Genomic DNA, 23,147 nt, shown 5'->3' on the forward strand with positions numbered 1-23,147 from the left:
TAGCGTTTTTAAGAAATATCAGCTGATATGACGAAAAAACAGCGCATTCATTCTCGTTTGAACGACACTCCCAGACCAAAGTCGGCCATGCTCCTCCGTGATGCATTCTGGGAACAACAGAGTCATCAAACAGGAGGTTACGATGTGATACCTTCGAGGTATGCTAAAGCGTAGGAAAATACGATTTCTAACAGGGAAGTGCCTTTCAAAATTGAGGAAACCAATGTCACTCTCGCGGGCCGTTATATCGCAACAGACAGGTTGCACGTAGAAGAAATTACCATTTTTACAGCTGATACAAACCACACAAAACTAATATTAAGAATATCACTTGCACAATGAATTAATTATTTCTCTTAACATTTACGGGACTAAGTTCTGTGTGTTCGTGATGCCAGAATACATTAAATTCTTTGACAAAGGCACGCACAGATGCATAGCGTGTTCTCTTCTTAATCTTAATGTCTAAAGCTTCCTTTATAATCTGGATCTGATCAGCCATTTTAAATCAAGAAGCAGCAGAGTTAGGAGAACAACAATATGCCGAGAAAACATTTTGGCATAACGAGAACGAAATGTTAGAATGTTAGGCCCAGTGGCAAATGTTTTACTCTTCAAGTCAAATAGCTTACTAAGATTTCTTTTTTTTTTGAAGTGGAGTATGGAACCAAACCTGAAATTTCCGATTTCTCACTATGGGATGAACGCGTCAGTGTTAACTTTGCCTTTTCAGGATGAGCCGCAGAGTACAAAGCTCACGGCGTCAACAACATGTCTAACTTTATCCTGGGTCTAGACGTGGGTACCACTTCTGTAAAAGCCGTTTTATTAGAAAAAGGTTCCAGAAATGTGGCAGCGAGTCACTCATTACCTACGGACTCTGATGTACTCGACAGCAGCGGGATAAAGGTGAGTGCCTTCACGTTCCTCTTAGCCCCACGCTGCAGCCCAGGAAACTAAAGGCTGATGTGTTTGTGTGTAACGCAGGCGAAAGAACAGGACACCGGTCTGATCATAGACGCCGTGAACCGATGCATCGGCCTGCTGCCCAGAGACAAACTGCAGCGTGTCTGCAGCATCGGACTGTCCGGTCAGATGCACGGGATTTTATTCTGGAGGGCACAGAGCGGTAGGACATGCTTCATGCGTGCACCCAGGCTCCTTCATTTCATAGCAATGTGTGGTTAATGTGTGTAATAACACCTGTTTGATGCGTGTGTAGTTTGAGCAGCAACGTAAACAGTATGTTAATTCATTCATTCATTCATTCACTGATGGCGATGAGAGGTAAAACAACCTGAGCTCAGATGTTAGAGTGATTAGGTGAACTATACACAGAGGAAGGGAAAGTTAGCCCTGAAATGTTGACATCATGTCCAGTAACAACTACTGTGTAGTTCCAATCACAATATATGAAAGTTCATGTCAATGTCAGCAGTCTTGACCCTTGACCATCCGAAATTATGCAGCATCTAGGTCGCGGCTATAATCTTTTATTTTCCCACTATCATATAATAACTTAATGGGATTTAATGAGTGTTTGCCTTATTTAGTGAAGTAAAAAGAAGGTGCAGCCTTATTGTTCTGATCCTGGTGTGCAACTTGTTTCCAAAGAGCTACATGATAGCTTTTGTATTTGATACATTCAGCTTATGTAAGATGCCTAAAATAAAACAATCTAGCTCACTTATAATTAGCGTCATTGTCCTTGTGTATATTATATGATCCCCAGATTGCCCCTCAAGTGTTAATCATTACCTGTCAATCTGGACATTCAGCAGAGGGCGAGGACGGGAGGAAGGCAACAATAGCAGCGGTCAACATTTCTACATTTTTAAGGGGGAAAAAAAGCAATGATGAATGGACACAAGTGCATGAGCGAAAATCGTATTATCATTAGAGTGTTGGTTACAGAACAATATTCTCAAGGCCTTCAATTAGAGGGGTAGCAGAACGATGACCTCTGCTGGTTGTGTCTAAAAAGCAGATTTACAATCATACATTCTTACTACTGGGATATCTCCTTTAAGTCAACTTTAATGCCACGTTAAGAAAAATGCTGACGTATAGATTTACTACATGCTGCATTTCTGGCTCCTTTCCCCTCGTAGGTTGCGACTGGTCCAACAGGGACTTCTTCATTGCCAGGGACACCAGTCAGCTGATCACCTGGCAAGATGGACGCTGCAGCAGTGACTTCCTGTCCTCTCTTCCAAAACCAGACTCACACCTCAGCGTAGCAACTGGGTTTGGCTGCGCAACGATCTTCTGGTACATGAAGCACAGGTCAGAGGAGAGTTTTTTTAAAAAAAAAAAAAACCCACATGGAGCGTGATACCCCACTAACTCCTGGGAAAAGAAAATGAACTCTGAAGATGCCTGTTTTCGCTGCAGGCCCGAGTTTCTAGAAGGCTTCACAGCTGCAGGCACCATCCAGGACTATGTGGTGTCCATGCTGTGCGGGTTGGACCGCTGTGTGATGACGCCTCAGAATGCAGCCAGCTGGGGCTTCTTCAACACTTCATCCAGTCAGTGGAACGAAAACGTGTATGTACACTTTCAGACTTCCTGTTTTCAGCAGCTCTTTATTTTGTACTTGAAGCGCTAAAAGCATGACAAATGATGTGCAGTTTGTGCGTGTTTGTTTGGAACGGTCATTACTCAAAACAAGCTGTTGTGTTTAACCTCCATAACAAAGCATTGTGTGTGTGTGTGTGTGTGTGCATGATTTAGTCTGAAGGGTGCCGGCTTCCCTTTGCACCTCCTTCCTCAGTGTGTGCCATCTGGTGGCTTGGCGGGACAGACATGCTCTGAATGGCATGGCATCCCTGCTGGTACGCCAGTAGGGGCCGCCCTGGGAGACTTCCAGTGCTCTGTCTACTCCTGCATGAGCACGCAGACAGATGCAGGTGAAATAACAATACCTCTCAGCCTGGGATTACACTTAATGCACTGGATACATTACGCTCATATATTGAGCTTAAGTGAAGTAGTCCATTATGACTCCACTGACATGTGGTGTCAGCTCTGTGGATATTTTGTAATGGGAACAGTTTAACAGTGCATCAGAGCTGTGATACAAACATGAGAATAGGTTGAAATTGTGTAGCAGGAAAAATCATAGAGAAAACAAATAACTAAGTGTAATTGTAGACTCATCCTTAGCTAAAACCTTCTATCTATCCTCTTACTTTCCCAGTCCTGAACATAAGCACCTCAGCCCAGCTGACCTTCACCATGCCAGCTGACTTCAAACCACCACATTCTCCTCAGCCCACCTCGCCCATCTCTTACTTTCCTTACTTTGAGTCCACGTACTTGGCCGTGGCGGCGTCGCTGAACGGGGGAAACGTTCTGGCCACTTTTGTGGAGATGCTGACTTCCTGGATGAGAGAACTTGGTATGTATTTAACTTACTGTTTAATCTGTAATATTTAGTGCTATACTGTTTACTGTTAGCTCATCTGGTTCCTCAGTTCCTGGAAAATTTCCGTCAACGCGGGACTCCTTATTTCAGTTGACAAACTATGTCCTGTTTTTGAGAACTGAAACAAAGTCATGAGCTTGTCCCTTCATGGAGTTCCCCAACATCTCCTCTGTAAGGCCTCACAAAGATAAACAGACTTCCTGAGAGTAACTACCCACTGGGTAGCTCCTCCTAGCACTACATACTTTCAGGGTTATTTTTCCTGTTTGCACCACAATGTGGGTAAGAACGCTGAAATGACATTAGAGCTGTTGGCATGGCGATGTAAGGTAGATTACAACATACACAACCACTTTGCACATAGGGCCCATGAATCTAGACTTCATTGTTCGTATGCTCCTCTGTTTTGTTCTATTTTATATTCATGTGTTCAATCAATGTGCATATACGGTACATCTCTTAAGGATCCTGAACCTGAAATTAAGTTCTAAGAATTGTGATTCTTCTCTAAAATTAAGTTCTAAGAACTGTGATTCTTCACAGTTCCTGCACTGCAGACACACAGGAAGGGGTTCCTTTCTTCAGCTGTTACAGGGACTGTAAAAAAGTTTCAGTGGTTTGAAAGAGCCTTGCCTTATTGCCTTAAATGTTCACGCTTGAGAAGGTGTGGATGAGGAGCTGCATGGCCACCACTCTTGTTGCTAGTTCTCACAGCACGGAGAACTAAGGCGGAGGCCTGTTAAATGACCTGGCTTTCATGGAAGCGGGCTATTTAGCTGCCTTAGCATTGAGCTCATGTGCCCAAGTGTAGTCTCACAGAGCTGCAAGCCAGACCTAAGATCCTTAGTTATTTTATCTAAACATGCAACTCAACCTTAAATGACATAAACTACTGATGATATCTTAACTAATAAGATGTTCCTCTAAATTGGAAACGGCTTCAGATAAAGTGGCCTCAAGCGCTGTGGTCAGATGCAAATCAGACAGAAAAGTGCACATATAGATAATAAATGTATATTCTCTTAACTGTTGAATCAGCCATTGGGTGTAAATTTAAAATGACTGCATGAGCCATTTCATGCCCCAGCTTTTTCTAGAAAACATGTTTGCTGAACAATTTTGAGGAAATTAGCGATAACAGCCTAGAGAGCAGAGCAGATTAACAAATGTAGAGTAAGTATTTACTGTATAGCCCTCATTTAGACAAATCGCAGAAAACTGAGGTCAAGTCGATTGCGTTTGAACATTCTCCTCTGACACTTCACAGGCGCAGAGCCGAGTGAGTCGAACTTATATGAGAAGCTGATTCAGAGCGCCCTAAATCAAGAAACCAGCGACCTGAGGGTGAATCCTACCATCCTGGGAGAGAGACACAACCCCCTCTGCCTGGGCCAGGTGACCAACATCTCCAGCTCCAATGTCTCCCTGGGTCACGTGATAAGGGCACTGTGCCACGGAGTCATCACCAACATCACGTCCATGATGCCTGCAGAGTGTCTGCAGCAGGCAGGGGTCAGCAGGATCGTGGGCAGCGGGAGTGCACTCGCTCGCAATGAGGTGCTAAGGCAGGAGGTGGAGAAGGCGTATCCCCAGCAGGTGGTGTACGGACAGAACGCGGATTCGGCCATCGGCGTGGCCATGGTGCTGTGTGACCGACTTTGAACGGGAGTCACAACGCCACGGAGGAATCCTAATTTGTTTACACGATTAATTGAGAATTTTGCACATTTCTGATTTTGTTTTATTGAATAATACCGCTCTGGTAAAAAATCTAAAGACATGTGGTACTTTAATTCAGTGGAGGGAAAAAGCAGAAGTCTGTTTGCCTAAGCATGGATAATAATGGACCAAAAGACAGCAACCACTAAATAATAACTATACGCTGAGTGCCACAAATATTTCATTGTGATTGAACAGCTAAGAGCAATTATCTGGCCCACTCCAGCTCTGCTGCCGGATGTCTCGTGGTTTCTTTGACAGGGTATTTTGTTTGTTGCCTTTTAGATTTAAAGAGGCTTAATCCATAGATGATGTGTGAGAGATCAGTTTGTTTCTTCTTCCTTTATGAAAATGAAGTTCATACTACTGTGACTCTTTGGACTAGCTAGGCCCAGTGAACCTCACATGGTTACTAATTGTTTCAGTTATCATTAAGTCAAACAGGCCATAAATAAAAAGATAAACTGATCTTAAATGGTGATAAACATAGCAGGTAGGTATACCTCAGCCAGTTAGTGTGTTTTAACCACACTAACACATTTTTGTATTGAACGGCTATAACGGTGTAAGAGCTTAAAAACGTATCTTGTCAAATGTATACGCTGACTCTGACCTGAACACAGCATTGGATGATTAATAATAGTCAGCTGCAGTGTGGTGAACTACCTTTGTGACTTTCTGCGTGCTAAAACTGCATCTTCGCTTCCTGCACTAGATCCAGAAGCATTTCAAGTGACAGAGCCTTTAAGATCGGAGGTGAAACATTGGCTTTTGCCCTTGTAGTATTTGTCTTTGTAACAACACATACCCTGACCTGGTAATTCAGTCATCAGAGACTAACCTTTTCATTGTTCGGAGCCAGAGTGGACACATTTCTATCACTGTCAAAGCCAAATGATTCCAATGATCTATAAACCACTGCCCTTTCCCTGTATTTTCTCCTTTTTTCTTACTTTGGCTGCTATAGAATCTGACAGCTCTACATACTTTATAGGGTCATGCGGAGGTGTGGGTCTGTTTTCCTTGTGTTTTTGAATGCAACTTATTGCAAGACAATAAGGTTTCACTTCCAGATTCAACGCCGCTCCCTCTGTTCATTCGCTTGCTTGGATCACTGAATCACTGCTACTCTCTTTTGCTCTTCCCAAGTGTCAGAAGAGGAGAAGGGGTCATGCTGGAATGTTGTGTTCAGATTCAGATTCAGAAAACTTTATTTGAATTTAAAGCGCAAGTGAGCAGCATGACATGTGTGTACAAGACACAACAACAAAAAACAAAAATAGAACAATGTATTAACTACCCAAACTGTCCATGGTGGATGTAAACATGACTGTAAGAGTAAAAGGAATAAAGTGCAAACAGGAATTACAGAGACTGTATATTTACATGTTACTGCAGAGGTAGTAGGGTAATAAATTAATAGTGGGGTTAATAAATGTAATAAAAAGTAAAGATAAATAGGCTAAACATATAAATAAGCTTTGGGGACGAAGTGGCCTTCCTCCTGTGCGTTCTGCAGATGGGTCAACCCTTAAAAGGACATTTTCTTTGACTGAACATGTGGTGATAATGACTGTGTGTTTTTGACACCCAAATATTGTCATCATATTCGTTTAGTGACAGGGATTGGAAAGAAAGTTTAATAATTTATATGAAAAAAAACTCTCCATAAGATTAGAACAGCATATTATTCATCATTAATACAAGAAAACAAGAACAACCCCAAATTTCTTTTCAGCACTGTAGCCAGACTGACAAAGAGTCACAGCTCTTCAGCCATCTATTCCTTCAGCCCTCAGCAGTAATGACTTCATGAGCTTCTTTACTGAACAAATTGCTCAAGGAGGTTTTTCCATTAATTAATACCTCCATATTAAATCAGATAAACTTATCTTTATTAACAGGATATGTGCCCCAGTCTTTTAAAACTGCTGTAATTACACCGTTACTTAAAAAACCCACTCATGACCCAGATGTTTTAGCCAACTATAGGCTAATTTCCAACCTTCCTTTTATTTTTAAAGTTTTAGAAAAGGTTGTTACCAATCAGTTGTGTGACCATATAAACAGGAAAGGTTTCTCAGGTTTTAAAGTTCATCATAGAACAGATATGGCTCTGGTAAAAGGCACCAACGATCTCCTCCTGGCTTCAGACGATGGACTTGTCTCTATACTTGTCCTGCTAGGTTTGACATTTGACACTATTGATCATAGTATTCTACTACAGAGACTTGAAAGTGTGATCAAGATTACAGGAACTGTCAGACAGTTTCCAGTTCGTCCATGTAAACAATGTTCTTCTATAAATGCCAAAGTAAGCTATGGAGTTCCTCAGGGTTCTGTGCTAGGACCAATATTATTCACATTATACATAAAGTATGTATTGTTATTATTTGGCAATATTGTTAGAAAGCACAGCATAAACTTCCATTGCTACGCAGACGATACCCAGCTAAATTTATCCATGAAACCAGATGAAACTAATCAAGCATGCCTTAAAGACATAAAGGCTTGGATGACCTGTAAATTTCTACTTCTTATCTCAGAGAAACAGTCATTGTATTTGGCCCTAAACATGGCAGAGATTCATTATCTAATCACCTAGTTTCATTGGATGGCATTACCTTGGCCTCCAGAATTACTGTAAAAAACCTTGGTGTTATATTTGACCATGATATGTCCTTTAATTCTCACATAAAGAAGGTGACCAGGACTGCTTTCTTTCACCTTAATAATATCATCAAAATGAGGAAAATCTTTTCTTAGAGTGATGCGGAAAAACTAGTTCATGCATTTGTGTCTTCTAGGCTGGATTATTGTAACTCGTTACTGTCTGGCTGTCCAAGTAGCTCTTTAAAAAGCTTCTAATACATTCAAAATGCTACAGCAAGAGCACTGACAGGAATTAGCAAGAGAGATCGTATGAATGAATGAATGAAGAGAGTTTTAGCCTCTCTTCATTAGCTCCCTATAAATAGAGTTGAATATAAAATCCTCCTCCTTGCATACAAGGCCTTGAAAGGCCTAGCTCTATCATATCTGAAAGACCTCATAGAACCATACTGTCCCAACAGATCACTACAATCTCTAAGTGCAGGTCTACTTGTGGTTCCTAGAGTTTCTAAAAGTAGAATGGGAGGTAGAGCCTTCAGCTATCAGGCTCCTCTCCTATAGAACCAGCTCCCAGTTTGAGTTCGGGAGGCAGATGCTGTCACATAAGATCCTCAGCTATACTTTGTGTTATTAGATTCAACGTGTTTCCTTAAGTCCAATGTATGTATGTTTCTATGACAGAAGTTTGTTTGTCTTGTTTCTCCTGCTCTTCTTTTCTCTCTATCTTCTCTGTTCCTTTGTCAGATGGGTCCCTCCATATGAGCTGGGTTCTGCTCAGGTTTCTTTCTATTAAAAGGGAGTTTTTCCTTGTCACCGTCGCCCTCAGGTTTGCTCTGGAGGTTTCAGGTCGGTTTTGTAAAGCATCTTGAGACAATTTGTATTGTTATTGGCACTATATAAATAAAATAATTTTATTATTTTTTATTATTAATTGTATTATTATTAATTTAATTTAATTTATTTTATTTTTTATCACAAATTTCATTTATTTTAAATTGAATTGAATTGAAATGTTTTGTCATAATATTGTCTGTCTGAGTCCTTTTTGGTTTGTTTTGACATTGTCTATCTGTATCTGGTTCTGTTGTACAATTGTTGTTTTAAAGTCTTCTCTGTGTGTTGTGTACCAGTACCTTGATCATTAGATTCAGGTTAAATCCTTTCCACTGTCTAATTTTAGAAGAATGATGTATGAATTTCTAGTTTAGCTGATGGATTTTGCTTTCTGTCTGTTTTAATATGCGCTTCTCGTTAGAATTTCTGGATTTCATTAAAATAGCCACAATTTCCTTGACAAAATAGCAAATAATAAGAATAAATGTCACCAATTAGAGATTAAACGTTTTTTCAGAACCGTCCAGATGCTTTGTTTTTGGATTATTTATTTTCTATATACACTACCAGTCAAAAGTTTTAGAGCTCTCCAGTATACATTTTTTTTTTTTTCTAAATGTATCCAGTTTAAATTCTCACTTTACTCTGAAATGAAAGCATAGACCCAAAATATGTTCTATATTTGACTCATCAAATTAACCATCTCTGGCTGATTTAACATGTGAACACACTTGTGAAATTCTTTCTTTCTGAAATGGAAATCAATTTGGTTTCAAATCTTGAATATTTTAAATGTATCTGATTTAAACTGATTTCTGTTTTCTAGGTAAGCTTTGAAAGACTACCAAGAATGTTGCTGTTACAGGTTTTCAGACAATGCAATCAATGCTGAGAGGTTCCACACAGCAGTAGCAGCAGCAGCTTTTATCTGGCATCTATGTGGGTTTTAGATGTGCCATCTTGAGCAAGCAATAATTCGAATGAGGTTAGTCTGACTGTTGAAAAGGGAAGTGTTCTCAAGAAAGGAAACTGTCACATGTCAGAAATGCAAACCTACAGCCTATGCCCAAGGCAGATGCTGTGCACCCACACAGTCACAGGACCACAGCCCTGAAAACACAGATCCACCACGCCTCTGAGTCTGACAGTAGTCAGAGGCGTGACCAGGAAACACTTACAAGCAACTTTAAGGACTAAAAACAGAAGAAACATTTTACACATGTGACAAAACTCGGAGTAAGAAACGCTGCATTGTGAAGGGTAAATCTTGAGAATATTTTATTTTTAATATATAATTGTCTTTTACGTGGTTCAGTGCATTGCCGTGACCATATAGATACAGATACAAAAGCTGTTTACCCAGTGGTAGTGCGCTATGTAAGTGTTTTCTGAAAAAATTCATTAAAGACACATTTAATTTCTTGTCAGATAATGTCCTGGTTAATATACTTTGTGCTACTCACACATTTTAAAGCTTGGAGATTTTTTTTCTTTTTGCTCCCTTGGTCGGACCACAAATGGTCCATACAGCATCCTTTCAAGCACTCAAGAGTCCGGTAATGCGGTCTGATTTTCACAAGGGCGGGTCACGTCATCCCCCTCAGGCTTGCTGCTGCTAGTATCTCATTTCCTTTACATTAGGTGAGCATCATAGGACGCAACACAATAGGATTCCTACAGCTTATCTCTCTGCAGGACGCTGCACGGCGTGCAGTTGTTTTTATTTTTGTCTTGAAGGTCACATTCGTAATAACAGAGTCAATTTGAAACAGGAAGTCATCTGGTGAGTCTGATTACTTATTGTTGCTTTGTTTACCAGTCTCAGTTGATCAGATTGCTTCACACTATGAGGAATATGTCATGAGATGATTTGATACATTACACATTTGATTGTACAGCTAAAATGATGCACTAGATTAAACTTTTATCATCTTTAATGAGGATGCTGGTGTATTTGTTTAAAACAAAAATGTGTGTCATAAATCAATAGAGCCATAAATAAAGCAGCAGGACATGATGACATGGTGTAGATGGTGTTACCGCACACACAGAGCGACAACAAGGTTTATGTGAGAGTGAACTAGTAGCCCTTTTAAAATTCTTGTTGTCACACCAGTCAGTAAAGGCTTTATTTGTATTTTAAACGCAGTACAAGCGTTAATTTTTTCAGTCCTTTGTTTCTTGTACTGCTGTTTTTTATCATATGATATTCATGGAGACATACTGACACTGAGTCACTTATTTCCCATTTTCTAGCTGAAAAGAGGAACAACTCACCATATATTTGTACAGGTCCCCAGGATCTTTAACATGTCTTCCTTTAAATCAGAACCTACTGCAGATGGTTTCATTTAGATCATGGTCATGAAATTAAATTAGGAGGGATTTGTTTTTTCACAAACTAAGCTGTAAATTATTTGATTATTGTGCAGAGTAGCAAGTTTCCACTGGATCGAGTGCTGATTGTGTGCTGCTGTCATGGAAATCTTCTTCTAAATAAACTCCTTTGTTAGTCACTGAGGGCTGAATCATCACATGTCTGAAAATATGTCTGTGTCCTTAAAGGAGAGCGAGCAGGACCCCTGTGGTAAACATGGCGCAGAAGCTTGTGGTGCAGACACACTAAACGCTTTGTCCTGCAGTGTTTATTTATCTATTTACTTGTTGTTCTCAACATACCGTGTGTGTGTGTGCGGTGTGTGTGTGTGTGTGTGTGTGTGTGTGTGTGTGTGTGTGACCTATACTGACACTGAAATTCAGCCAAAGCGTAACCTTTGCTCTTCAAATGGTTCGATTTGGGTTGCAGGCTCCGGGTTCAGTAAAGCATTATGTAGTTATAGTTATAGAAATAAGACTGAACTGACTGGCACTGGCACTGTGTATTAACCCTCTTTGTACTCCTGTTACCTATTACGTAACACTTAGAGTGGCTCCAAACCCTCAAGATTGAAAAACAAAACAAAACAAAAAAAAAGTACATTAGTGGCATTGTGCACTTTTACAAAGGGTAAGTTTGCTTATATGAATTAACTGGATCTGTTTGTTTGGTTTTTGTCTGTAAAATGCACACGTGCCATCCTCCAGATCAATTAAGAGGTGAAGATGAAGAAGTCAGAGATGTTCGGCGGCTTCTCTCTGGAGTCAGACGACAGGACGGAGGAGGAGAAAAAACGCCATAAAGCTTCTAATAAGAAGGATGGTCTGGCTTCTGCCTTTGGTTTGGGCCACGAGGCGCCCAAGGCGCCCATGGACACGGACTACCACGAGGATATAGAGGTTCCCAAACCTCAAATCAGATTCAATCTCAACTTTGACAAGTGAGTCTCTCCATACAGTAATAAAACCATCTCTGCCTCGCTCATTATAGCATGTGTGTTGTGTATCATCAGGCCCTCTGGTGTTTTAAATGGAATCACGAACGACAGTAATCATTTATTAACCCTGCCTTCTGCAAAACACAATTTGTTTCTAGAGGGATTCGAGGTGAGGTGCAGGACGGCAGGCGAGACAGCAAGACATTTAACGTCGAAAGACTGTTTGAAGCGGTGGCCAGTAGGGACGTCAGGAAGCTGGACGGCCTGCACCAGTACCTGCAGCAAAACATGAAGAAGCTCTCTGACTCTTTGTGTAAGTGCATAAGGACCCATAATGCAGCACAGCACTGTAAGCTGCTGACCTGTGTGTTAACCCCCCTCTATGTGTGGTCACATCTGCAGATCAGTCCTACGGTAAAACTGCCCTAATGAAAGCTCTCCTGCACCTCAAAGATGGCAAGAACGAGACGGCGGAACTACTAATTGGCATTTCGGAGAGCATGGGCGACATTAAGGAGTTTGTGAACGCAGCCTACACCAACAGCTACTACAAGGGTAAGCCCCGGACCTGGGAGCTTGAATGTGACGCAGGCCTCTCTAACATGAATGTCCTTCTTCATATACTGTAAAGCAGGCATGCTGATAGAGTGTAATTTAAGGTAATTAAAAAAAAATGCTGTTTGTTTGTCAGAAAGATGTAAAAAGATATGAAATATGTGACCCGTCTTCTGACAGGCCAGACTGCTCTGCACATAGCCATTGAGAGGAGGAGTATTTCCTATGTGAAGCTGCTGGTCAGCAAAGGAGCGGACGTCAACACCAAAGCGTGCGGAAAATTCTTCCAGCCACATGATGGACCCAACTTCTACTTTGGTGAGTCCATGCTGCTGCGGCAGAGCTCTCATAGAGGCTTAGTCAAAGACTGCAGAGATTGCTCTCTTTTTAGACCATGGTCAAATAAAGTAGTTCCTTATACCACTGGTGCTGGTGGAGTCTTGGCTTTTCTACATTTCTCTTTTATTTACTTATTTTTGTTTTAGGATAAAAAAAAAAATAAATAAAAATAACTGTAATTCTGTGGGTTGATTTCTAATTTTGCATGTGCATACAGTTCCCTGTTACAAGATGCAGGATGTCTTGACTTATATCTCAGCAAATTTGGCGATACCTTAAATCTGCACCATGGCCTGAGACTGAGCTGCATCTATGATATATAAGATATATTTTGTTTGAACATTTTTTAAAGCTGTCATACATAATTTAAAACAATAAGAGACTTTCTTCGTATTACATCTGTATTGATTCCCTACTGTATATAAAAGTTTGTAGTTTCGGTTTTAAACAGAGAATGGCAGAATGATTTGGTGAGTGCGATGCATCATTTGTTTGCCGTGGTTTTGCTCTAATTGTGTTGTGCATTATCAAATGTATAAATCAGGGTATAACATCTTTAACTCCTGATATTTGTGAACCTTTTATACATTTTCGTCCTCAGAACTGTTGAATTATAAAGTAGTTTGTGGAATCATTTTGCTGCAAGTCGAAGGGAAGCTCTGAAGAAAATACTGAAAACATACAAAGGAAAATATTTTTCTAAATGTGAAACATGTGAAATGTTTGTCAAATGATTGTGCAAAGACATGTTTCTCCCTGAGAAAAATAAACAACAACTCAGATATGCACTTGACCAAATCTCTAAACAAGTAAGTCAAACAAATTTTTGAGTGGGGATAGATTTTGAATTTAACGATAGCATAATTTTGCCCAAATCTAAATGTAGGCAAAGTTAAATATTCTCAGTGAGATGCAATATGATCAGTAAAAAGCTGTAACTCAACAAGAGTCTCTCTTTGTCTTGTGTCCAGGTGAGTCACCACTGTCCCTGGCTGCCTGCACCAACCAGCCTGACATGGTGGACTATCTCATGGAGAACGAGTACCAGCAAGCAGATGCTAAGCAGACAGACTCTCACGGCAACACCGTGCTTCATGCCCTGGTGGTGGTGGCTGACAACACCAAGGAGAACACGGACTTCATCACCAGCATGTATGACCGCGTCCTCAAGACCACCGCCAGGCTGCATCCCAAGCTCAAGCTGGAGGACGTCGAGAACCACACGGGCCTGACGCCTCTCAAAATGGCTGCCAAGACTGGCAAGATCGGGGTAAAATAAGATGGGTCATGTACTGTAAATAGTACTGCAGGGTCTATTAATGCCTGTGTCCAGTCGTGCTGGAGAGGGTAAAGTTAATTTCAGTCAAGGTGTATGAGATTGAACATGATTTGATTTCCCTTTCCTTCCATGTGTCTGCAGCTTTTTTCACACATCCTGAAACGAGAGTTTCAAGAGAGTCACACCAAGCACTTGTCACGTAAATTTACTGAATGGATTTATGGACCCGTCCACTGCTCCCTGTATGACCTGGCCTCTGTGGACTCGTATGAGGACAACTCAGTCTTGCACATACTGGTCTATGGCAGCGACATTCCTGTGAGTCCCAGCAGCGTGAGCTCTGTCATGGCTGCAGCAGCCGTTGTTCTGAACCCAAACCTGTGTCACCTTTATGTGTCTCCTCTCAGAACCGTCACGAGATGCTCCAGACGGAGCCTCTGAGCCGTTTACTAGAAGACAAGTGGAAGAGGTTTGCAGGACGAATGTTTTGTTTCAACTTCCTGGTCTACGTCGTGTACCTGCTCATCTTCACCCTTGTAGCCTACAATAAAAAGGATGGAAACGTGAGCTGTCTCTTAAAAAAAGCATGACTGATCTGTGTAATGATACCACACAGGCCTGATGTTTCCTCTGTGTCCCACAGCCTCCGTTTCCCCTTGAGGACAATATTCCGGGTTACCTGTATGTTTCTGGCCAGCTGCTGACAACACTGGCAAACTGCTACTTCTTTTTAATGGGGGTATGAGTGCTGAATTAATATCCACTGATTCATATCACTACCTTGTGGAAGCTGTGATAAACTTCTTCCGTGCTGATTAATCAAACTCTCCAGATCATAGACATGAAGAGGAAACGCCCAAAGCTGCAGACGCTGCTGGTTGATGGATATTATGAGATTCTTTTGTGAGTAGAGAAGTTTATCTTCTAGACACAGTCAAGACTTTCACAAAGTTTCACATTTTTGCTACATCTTTATGGTATAGTCACCGCTTTTGTTGATTAGTGTCAACAACAACAGTAAAAGATGTTGGGAAGTATTGGATATTTTTATAGTTCACATTGGCGTAACTTCAATGACAAATCTTTGCAGGATTTCAGTGGTTTCTCTGCTGTTGATAGTTTTGTGCAGGGTGTTATCTTCCTGTGCTCTGCTGGGCTGTATTTGTTCGGGCAGCATGAGTACCTGGGCTTCCTGGTGCTGTGTCTTGCCCTCAGCTGGGTGAACGTGCTCTACTATTCCAGGGGGGACAGACACATGGGCGTCTACAGCGTCATGATACAGAAGGTAAGCGTCGCAGATTACGTTGCACCACAGTGGACAACACAGTTAACTGTTGTCTGAGGCCGTCTGCTTCTCTTCTGGACTGCAGATGATCCTCAGCGATATCCTGCGCTTTCTCTTCGTCTACATCGTGTTCCTCTTTGGATTTTCAGCAGGTATGATCAATTTGTTCAAAAACTCCCACAAAAAACATTCTGACTTGTAAATACAACTCAAGTCCAGTTCTTTATTGATTTGTTGTCCTATCTTTTCTCCTGTCACAGCGGTGGTCAGCCTGCTCATAGAGCCTCCTGCGAGAAACACCACAGCTTCAGAGAGGGGGCGTCTTTTTGGCCCCGTTGGTACTAATGAGGAGTGTGTCAAGCCCACCTTCACAAACATCTCCTACACCACTCTGGAGCTCTTTAAGTTTACCATCGGCATGGGCGACATGGAGTTCACCCAGGATTACCGCTACAAGGAGGTGTTCTACGTGCTCCTCATCGGCTACATCATACTCACCTACATCCTGCTGCTCAACATGCTCATTGCCCTCATGAACCGCACGGTGGAGAAGATCACCATGGAGAGTGCCAGCATCTGGAAGCTACAGGTGAGCCACCAAGACCATTCAGCATCATGTGAATGTCTGCTCCAGGCAGCGTTGGTTTAACGAAGCACGGGGACTTCTTTTGCAGAGGGCCGTCACCATCTTGGACATGGAGAAAAGGCTGCCTTGCTGTCTGAGAAAGCAGTGCGGGGTGGAGATAGTCCTCGGCACCGCTATTGGGGCCGAACGCCGACGGTGTTTCAGGTTGGCTTCTCTAAGTTCATTGCAAGTGCAGGTTTGGGTGGTCCATCAGTAGCTGTGGGCAAACGTGTTTGTTGACATGACATCAGTGACCGCATAAAAAGATGGATGCAGCCTTCACAATGTCACCAGTAGCATGTATGAAGAGCAGTTTTGAATCTCAGTAAGGCTACAATCAAGTGCTTAAATCTGACTATTTCAAGTATGGACAAAGAGGTGAAACTCAAGTGGAGCTAAGGTGGGCAGGTGAGCATTCGGCTAAATTTAACCTTTAATACAATTTAAACAAGTGAATTACATAAAAAAATCACCACTTTCAGGCGCCTAAAAGGCAGAAAACATTTATTTTACTTGTAAAGTTGGACACTTTAAAAGGGAGGTCTAGGATTAATTTTCTTTCAGAGCCAGCTCCATGTGCCCATTCAATGTTTTGGCAGTGCATCAGCGATGAGGGCCTGTCTGTCAGTTAGGTCATGAGCTGAAACTGAAATGAGTACTGAAATACTGCATCTCGGCAGCATATTGGATGTATCGCTGTGATTCAGTGAATGTTATAGAGACATTCATGTTCTCAAGTGGATAAATCTTCGACGTTGACAATCCCCTGATATTCTCTAGCTCCACCCCGAGGCTGACATGTGGTTTGATGTCTCTTCAGCTGCATGGATTTAGTAAAACCATCATGTGCCTCTAGTAATCCCTTAACATTTCAACCAGTGGCATCAGGTCAAAATCTCATTCATGTCAAAACTATTTCTCCTTTAGCGTCATGATCAGACCGACATTTTCATACTACATTTTTAGTTTATGGGCAAAAACCTACAGAACCTGTCATTTCCGTTAGCCTCAGCCACGTCAGCCACACTAACACGTAACACCAAACCTGCTAATCAGAATAACATTAGTTTTTTATGGCGTTTGACAGTGATGCAAGCTAAAACTGCTGAGCTACATATTTTAAATGCAAGCATGTTAGCAGTGCTGTTGTTGTTAGCATATTATTCTGCTCATTAGCTTTTAGCTCAAAGCACCATTGTGCTGAGTGGAGTCTCACAGTGCTGCCATGGCTGTCTTCAGTCAGGATTCCTGTCATCTAAATGAAGACAGTGTCTGGAGGAAGGGCCTTGTTAGAAAGCATTTCAGTCGATATGATGCTCTAATGGCACATTCCCATATAAAAGTGTCTTTCATTAGATTACTACAAACTACATGATACACAGCAAATCGGGAAATGAGTACGTCAGCAGTTGGTTTCTGGTGCTTAGGGAGAAAATAGTGGAGGAAGTGATCAGTAGTGCTCTTCAATTAGTGGTTTCTTGCAGATTAAAGTGTCTATGCATCAGGACAGGAGAACAGGAGTACGACATATTTTGCGATTAGTCAGTAGTGGATCTGTCTTGTTACTAAAAGTGTACCTGTGTCTAAGATGCAGGTCTTGATAACTGTGAGGTTTTCTGGTGATAGGAAGTTATCTGACTGGCATGGTTGATTTTTTTGAATTGGGTGCGAGAGATGGTCGGCTTCGTGACACAGTTTTATCTCTTTTAGCGGCCAAAATGACTATCGCTGCCAGCTGATCTTCAAACTTAAGCAAGTAATAATCACGAAGCAGGAGCAAAAAAGTAGAGTTAACATAAGACGCAGCTGTGTGAGCGGGATCAATTTATGCACAGCACACTGTGTTCTTCACTAATTCGTCTGCGCCGACAGCTGATTGATGTCTCACACAGCAGACAGTAATTGGAGCATGTGTCCTCCTGTTGTCTCAGAGTGGAGGAAGTCAACTGGAACAAATGGAACAACAACCTGGCTAAAATCAATGAGGATCCTGGGTGCTGCGACCGCCTCCAGCAGCCGTCTAACTCGGACGCCCCGCGGACCAGGCCATCCAGAGGTGCAGAAACAGGACACGCCTGCATTTATGCGAGACAGGAAAGTAATTATCTTGCAGTGACACTTCTTCCTTTGCCCACAGGGAGGAGCTGGAGGGGCCTTTTCATGGAAGGCAGTAGGCGGTGGCAGACATACCAGTCCACAGAGATGACCCCCATGCATGTCTGAAGAACCAGCAGAGCTTCATCCTGGATGCTCAGCCTGTCTGACCCGAGCAATGAAGCACTCAAACCTGAAGACAGTGTTCCCTTTCATTTCCCCAAGAAATTTAACTGCCACATGGGTGAACTACTTCTATAACTGACTGTTACTCCAGTGCGTCAGCCTGGTTTTGCATTTGCCCCTCGAGGTCACACTTTACTGACATGAACAGTGATCAGGATGTTCACAGTGATTATAGATATTTGTGCATTTGAATGACGTAATAAGTGTTAAAAAAAGTAGTGCTTGATTCACTCTTGAATGCTGCAACAAGTGTTGATTAAATGCCAAGGAAATCATGCGTTTTGAATTAAACATTAAATCCAACGGCGTCTCCACATGCCGTTTCTGCACGTGAACAGGATGCACATCCTCTCCACAAAGGCCATAACCCGCCGGCACCTCTGGCACCACTAAAATCCTTCATGGAGTAATACTGATCCCGTGGTGGTGCTGATCCTGCCCTCCTGCTGTGTGCCCTTTATACCAGTCCCATTTTCATCACAGCCAGACAAGCTAAATCTACTGCGGCCAGATAGTCCCGCAGATTTCACAGCTGGCTTTGTCTACTCTACTTCCTGTTGCTATTTGGCAGAGGCAGACCTGGACAAATGGAATGGAGGCACAGGAACCGGTGCTACACCGCCAACCTTCAGCACTATCTGCCACAAACTATATTCGATCTAGATGGGTGTTTTGAGCTCTTCAGTCATGTGTGGGTCTGATTATATAAGAGATGGGAGAGAAAAGAAAGCTACACCCGAACTGTTGGACACTGAACTTAGTATCATGCAGAATAAAAAAGGAGGAGAAGGAAACTGCAGCCGAGACTTCTGCCGTTAAATTTGGACAAATTAATGTTGAGTTCAGACGCTTTTCAAAGCATAAATTAGAACTTTATTTTATTATTACAATATTACAAAAAGAGTAGCACAACTCTCACGCTCTTGCCTCTTATCTGTCGTACAGAATGACACAAAAGAAAGGCTTATGGACCTTCTTCCATTTCACAGCAATAGTACAAGAAACAAAGAGGAAAATAAAATTTAAATAACAAGCAAATCAAGTATTATAAATAGTCACAACTGCAAACTGAAGCTTTGAAACTTGGAAAAAATGTTACAGCTCAGTAACTACACATTGCTAAAATATATAATTACAAAATAGTACTCCTTTTCTCGCTCTCCATAATAAAGAATCTCTAAGGAATTGCTCTATTCAACGAAATGTCATTAAAATAAAAAGAAAAAAAGAAAGAAAGAAAAAAGAAAACAATTGCTGTTGCTGTGTATTCTCACCGTCTTCTTCTCCTTATTATTTGGGGTTTCATTAATAAAACCATGCTCGTTTTCAAAGGAAAGTCCAAGGACCAAACACTTAAGGCTTTTTAAGGGCTGTTAGGGAGTTAGGTGAACAGAACATGGGCGTCATTGTATTACACACACACACACACACACACACACACACACACACACACACACACACACACACTCCAACACTCTCACACTCACCTTTAATTGTGCCCACATCAGGAGGCAACATTCACACACAATCATTAAACTTTAAAGTTACAGTAGTCTAGTAGGTAAGTCAGTGTACAATAAAATAAACAATGCATTTGCTGTTTCACTTTAAACTTAAAAGTCGTTCACCTCCTGGTGATCTTGCAAGTGATCAATTTGGTCGTTTCGAGCAGACTTCACATCAGAATCAGTAGCAACTACACACAATTCACTGAAGTTCCTGTTGTCAGGATCAAAACTCTGGCTAGGCTTGTACAGTAGGTAGATTCTACATGACATTATTAACACTTATTTCTTCTACTCCAGAGTTTCGTCCTCATAGCTAACCCATCCCTTTCAATACCTGCAAAAAAAAAAAAAAAGAACAAAAAAAAAAACAAGTAATCTCAACATTCAAGTAATACATTTGTCATGGACACAAAAACGATCTGAAGAGGACACAAACGGAAAATGGCACAACTTCACAATAGTGTGTCCTTGTTAACCTGACTTTGGCCATTTTAAGGTAGGAGAGTTAATCTTTCATGACTTTTTTTTCTGCTCCTAAACATCTCACAATCTTGTTGCCAACTGTGGCAAAAAAAAAAAAAAAAGTCTTTTTGTTTAAACACCTGAATTCATTGCAGCATTTAAGCAGACCAGAGCTTCGCCTTTTCAAAATAATTGCTCCCTGTAGGGACTTCAATACGTACAGACATCCTGATTTCATGTTTCCTAAACTGACCACGTGGAATCAATCTTTAGTAGTCCCGTTACACAAATAAATAAAAACATTTCAAAAGAATAAAACCCCTGTGTACATGTGCATACCGCAAGCTTTTTCCAGCTGTATTTACGAAGTTTCCAGTGTGTGATGGCACTGAACAAGATCATTACTCTCTCTTCTATCCTGAAGTGACTGTAATTAACCTTGAAGAATCAACACCAACAGTTTGGTCAGTCCAATAGAACTAGTCGTAGCCAAAAATTCCTGACATGATCCTGTGAAAACAATATCCATCAGTAGACGTTGGGAGTTTTTCCAGCGAGAGATCAGTCTATCTTCTTTCCCACATGCATAATAAAAGTTTAACAACAGGTCAGAAGTAGGAATTACACAGGATCTGTTGAGATCCAGGCACACAGATAGACGAGTATGATGAGGAGAAAGCAGGGAATGAACAGTACAGATGTGTACACACAATACGTGCCAGGTAAAAGCACTCATCAACAAAAATAACAGTAGCAATTGATCACTTGCAAGATAAAAAAAAAAAAAAGAGGAAAAAAAAACTACTGTTCTTCATTAAATATATTAATTTACCCTCTTTAATATTAGCGGTCATTTGTTTAACGTATCAGTTGAGTTTTATTCATGTGTTTCCTTTCTTAAGACTAAACAAAGGGGGTTGATAATGGTTGTGGAGACAAGGCCATAGCTTATCTGTACCCTGGGTGCTGGATGAGAGCGGTTCTGCCGTCTCCAACCTCCGGACCTACCCTGTTCAGAGGAGGCCTGTGCATCTTGCCCATCAACCCTAGATTCTGATCGCGGAAGTAGGGCGTCTGGAAGTCCCCACCCAAGTAATCTGCCGTTTGCATCAGATTAGTCTGGGCGGAGGAGGAGGTGGAGGAGCTTGTTCCTAGCCTGTAATGGGGAGGCCCAGGGGGCCCACAGTCTATTGTGGTGCATCCTCCTGGTCCCGCACTGTGGAATGGCATGGCTACGTCCTGAGACCCGGAGCTGTCACTGTTGGGTGTGGGTAGGATGCTGCTGTTCCAAATGTGGGATTGGAAGTAGTGACCATTAGTGTAGTGGGCCATGGGACCAGGCATACCGTTGTTGACGGGGGGTGAGGGCGTGGGCCTCTCCACCGGAGGTTTCAGTGAGTAAGGCTGACCCACACACACCTCTGCAGGGTAGCCCATGCCTTTAAACTGGAAGGCGGGGTCCCTGGAAGGCTGCTTGCAGAGGTGGGTCACACCGTTCTGAATGTGGGGCACGTGAGCCAACTGATGCTGATTCCAAGAGCGCATCTTCTGCTGCTGTGCATTGTGTTGCAGTTGTTGTTGATTCTGTTGTTGATGCAGATGCTGCTGCTGCAGCTGGTGCTGCTGCTGCTGCTTGAGATCAGTGTGGTTGGAAGGCAAGTGGTTCATAGTGGCCACGCTGGGAGGAGCGTGAGCTCCCACTGGGGCTGTGGCTTTCTCTTTTGGGCCTAGGATGCAGTTGTGTGGGGGAAAGCCGGGGGTGGCAGGGTTACTGTGCATGGATACCCTGGAGCAGGCGCTGATAAGCAGGTTGCGACTAATGGGACTGGGGTTGGCGATCTGGCCTTCGCACAAGGAGGTGGTTCCTGCACATTGGGCCCGAGCTTGGCAGAACTGGTTGATCTGATGCACAATGGTACTCAGGTCGCTCTGACGGCCCTGGTGCAGACCAGCGGCCATGGAGAGTGGAATGGTTGAGGTAGAGACAGTAACGTTAGGCGGTGCGTCGCCATCTGGCAGCTTCCTGCTCCCCTGCAGACCGGGCGGTGGCTGCTGCTGAAGATGCTGCTGCTGAAGCATGACAGTAGGGGGCCCCTGCGGGTGCCCAAGGGCTGGGTGCTGAGGCAGAGTCTGGAGTCTGGGCGGGCCCTGAGGGTGCTGGGCCATGGGATGAGGGTATCTGAGACTCTGGGTGTGAGCCTGCTGCTGAGGGTGGGGCATTTGTAAAGTCTGAGGAGGGTCCTGTGGCTGGAGGGGCACACTCTGCTGGGGGTGGGACAGGTTGGGCATAGGAAGGTGGTGGTTTAAAGTGCTGGTGGAAGCCACTTGATAGGGTCCAGGGGGAGGGTTCATGATGACTTCAGGGTGCAAGCGAGCCCGGGTGCCGTCGAAATCTTTAAGGATGCCTTTGACCGTGGGCGTCTTGACAATGGCGAGAAGACCTGTCTTGGCACTGGCCTGAGAAGATGGGTAAGGGCTGTAGCGCTGGCCTGACGTATCCAGCCCGTTGACGGTGCGGCGCACGTGGTTTCGCTGGGGGACCTTGACGCTGTTGGGGAAGATCTTGATGGTGAGGGGGTTGTTGGCAACCTTCTTAGCATATGCATCCAATTCGGCAGGGGTTGGAAACGGAGCGGATCTCATCCTTTGTGTGGTGTCCCCTGGGGGGAGGAGAAGAGGACAGATTGCAGGTGAGACAAACACAAACAAAGAAGAAATGTAGATGGACGAATGAAGAGTGAAGGGGGGCGGCAGACACAATGTAAGAGACAAGTTAATCCGGGTAGAAGTGTAAATGGCACAAAGGAGCACATCAGTTGTAATTGGAGAAGCTGAGTGGAACCTCATTTGGACAGCAATCTCATATTCCACACCTCACTGTTTCTCTTCTAAACCCCTCACAGCACT

General features: G+C 42.7%; 3 protein-coding genes across 5 annotated transcripts in view; 2 read left to right on the forward strand and 1 right to left on the reverse strand.

The window, feature by feature from the left end:
* The first annotated feature begins 682 nt into the window (after positions 1 to 682).
* shpk (sedoheptulokinase) lies at positions 683 to 6,516 on the forward strand. Its single transcript, XM_047606228.1, has 7 exons — positions 683 to 909; positions 988 to 1,129; positions 2,112 to 2,286; positions 2,395 to 2,547; positions 2,734 to 2,909; positions 3,200 to 3,400; positions 4,695 to 6,516. The coding sequence occupies exons 1-7, from the start codon at positions 772 to 774 to the stop codon at positions 5,087 to 5,089; spliced, it is 1,380 nt and encodes a 459-aa protein (XP_047462184.1). The 5' UTR covers positions 683 to 771; the 3' UTR covers positions 5,090 to 6,516.
* Positions 6,517 to 9,353: 2,837 nt separating this feature from the next.
* Positions 9,354 to 18,545, forward strand: trpv1 (transient receptor potential cation channel, subfamily V, member 1). 2 transcript variants are annotated; one of them, XM_047606559.1, is made up of 16 exons: positions 9,354 to 9,853; positions 11,678 to 11,910; positions 12,066 to 12,220; positions 12,310 to 12,462; positions 12,643 to 12,780; positions 13,773 to 14,071; positions 14,222 to 14,398; positions 14,488 to 14,643; positions 14,724 to 14,819; positions 14,913 to 14,983; positions 15,200 to 15,365; positions 15,451 to 15,517; positions 15,626 to 15,954; positions 16,040 to 16,155; positions 17,922 to 18,046; positions 18,128 to 18,545. In XM_047606559.1, the coding sequence occupies exons 2-16, from the start codon at positions 11,696 to 11,698 to the stop codon at positions 18,211 to 18,213; spliced, it is 2,349 nt and encodes a 782-aa protein (XP_047462515.1). In that variant the 5' UTR covers positions 9,354 to 9,853; positions 11,678 to 11,695; the 3' UTR covers positions 18,214 to 18,545. The 2 variants fall into 2 exon arrangements, with proteins under 2 accessions (XP_047462515.1, XP_047462516.1); XM_047606560.1 differs by lacking the exon at positions 9,354 to 9,853 and adding an exon at positions 10,181 to 10,376.
* A 573-nt stretch (positions 18,546 to 19,118) lies between these two features.
* Positions 19,119 to 23,147, reverse strand: part of fam222ba (family with sequence similarity 222 member Ba) — a 28,672-nt gene continuing 24,643 nt past the window's right edge. For both annotated transcript variants that reach the window (XM_047606562.1, XM_047606561.1), the window contains exon 3: positions 19,119 to 22,900. In XM_047606562.1, the coding sequence (XP_047462518.1) occupies positions 21,189 to 22,900 (1,712 nt within the window). In that variant the 3' untranslated portion in view covers positions 19,119 to 21,188. The remainder of the gene's footprint in view (positions 22,901 to 23,147) is intronic.

The sequence above is a fragment of the Mugil cephalus genome, chromosome 15 (genome assembly GCF_022458985.1).
Source record: "Mugil cephalus isolate CIBA_MC_2020 chromosome 15, CIBA_Mcephalus_1.1, whole genome shotgun sequence".
NCBI lineage: Eukaryota > Metazoa > Chordata > Actinopteri > Mugiliformes > Mugilidae > Mugil > Mugil cephalus.

Coding starts and splice junctions, on each gene's coding strand:
- shpk (XM_047606228.1), top strand. CDS start 772: ATGTCTAACTTTATCCTGGGTCTAGACGTGGGTACCACTTCTGTAAAA. Junction 1,130..2,111: donor ATTCTGGAGGGCACAGAGCG/GTAGGACATGCT, acceptor TTCCCCTCGTAG/GTTGCGACTGGTCCAACAGG. Junction 2,287..2,394: donor TTCTGGTACATGAAGCACAG/GTCAGAGGAGAG, acceptor TTTTCGCTGCAG/GCCCGAGTTTCTAGAAGGCT.
- trpv1 (XM_047606559.1), top strand. CDS start 11,696: ATGAAGAAGTCAGAGATGTTCGGCGGCTTCTCTCTGGAGTCAGACGAC. Junction 12,221..12,309: donor GAAGCTCTCTGACTCTTTGT/GTAAGTGCATAA, acceptor TCACATCTGCAG/ATCAGTCCTACGGTAAAACT. Junction 16,156..17,921: donor GAACGCCGACGGTGTTTCAG/GTTGGCTTCTCT, acceptor CTGTTGTCTCAG/AGTGGAGGAAGTCAACTGGA.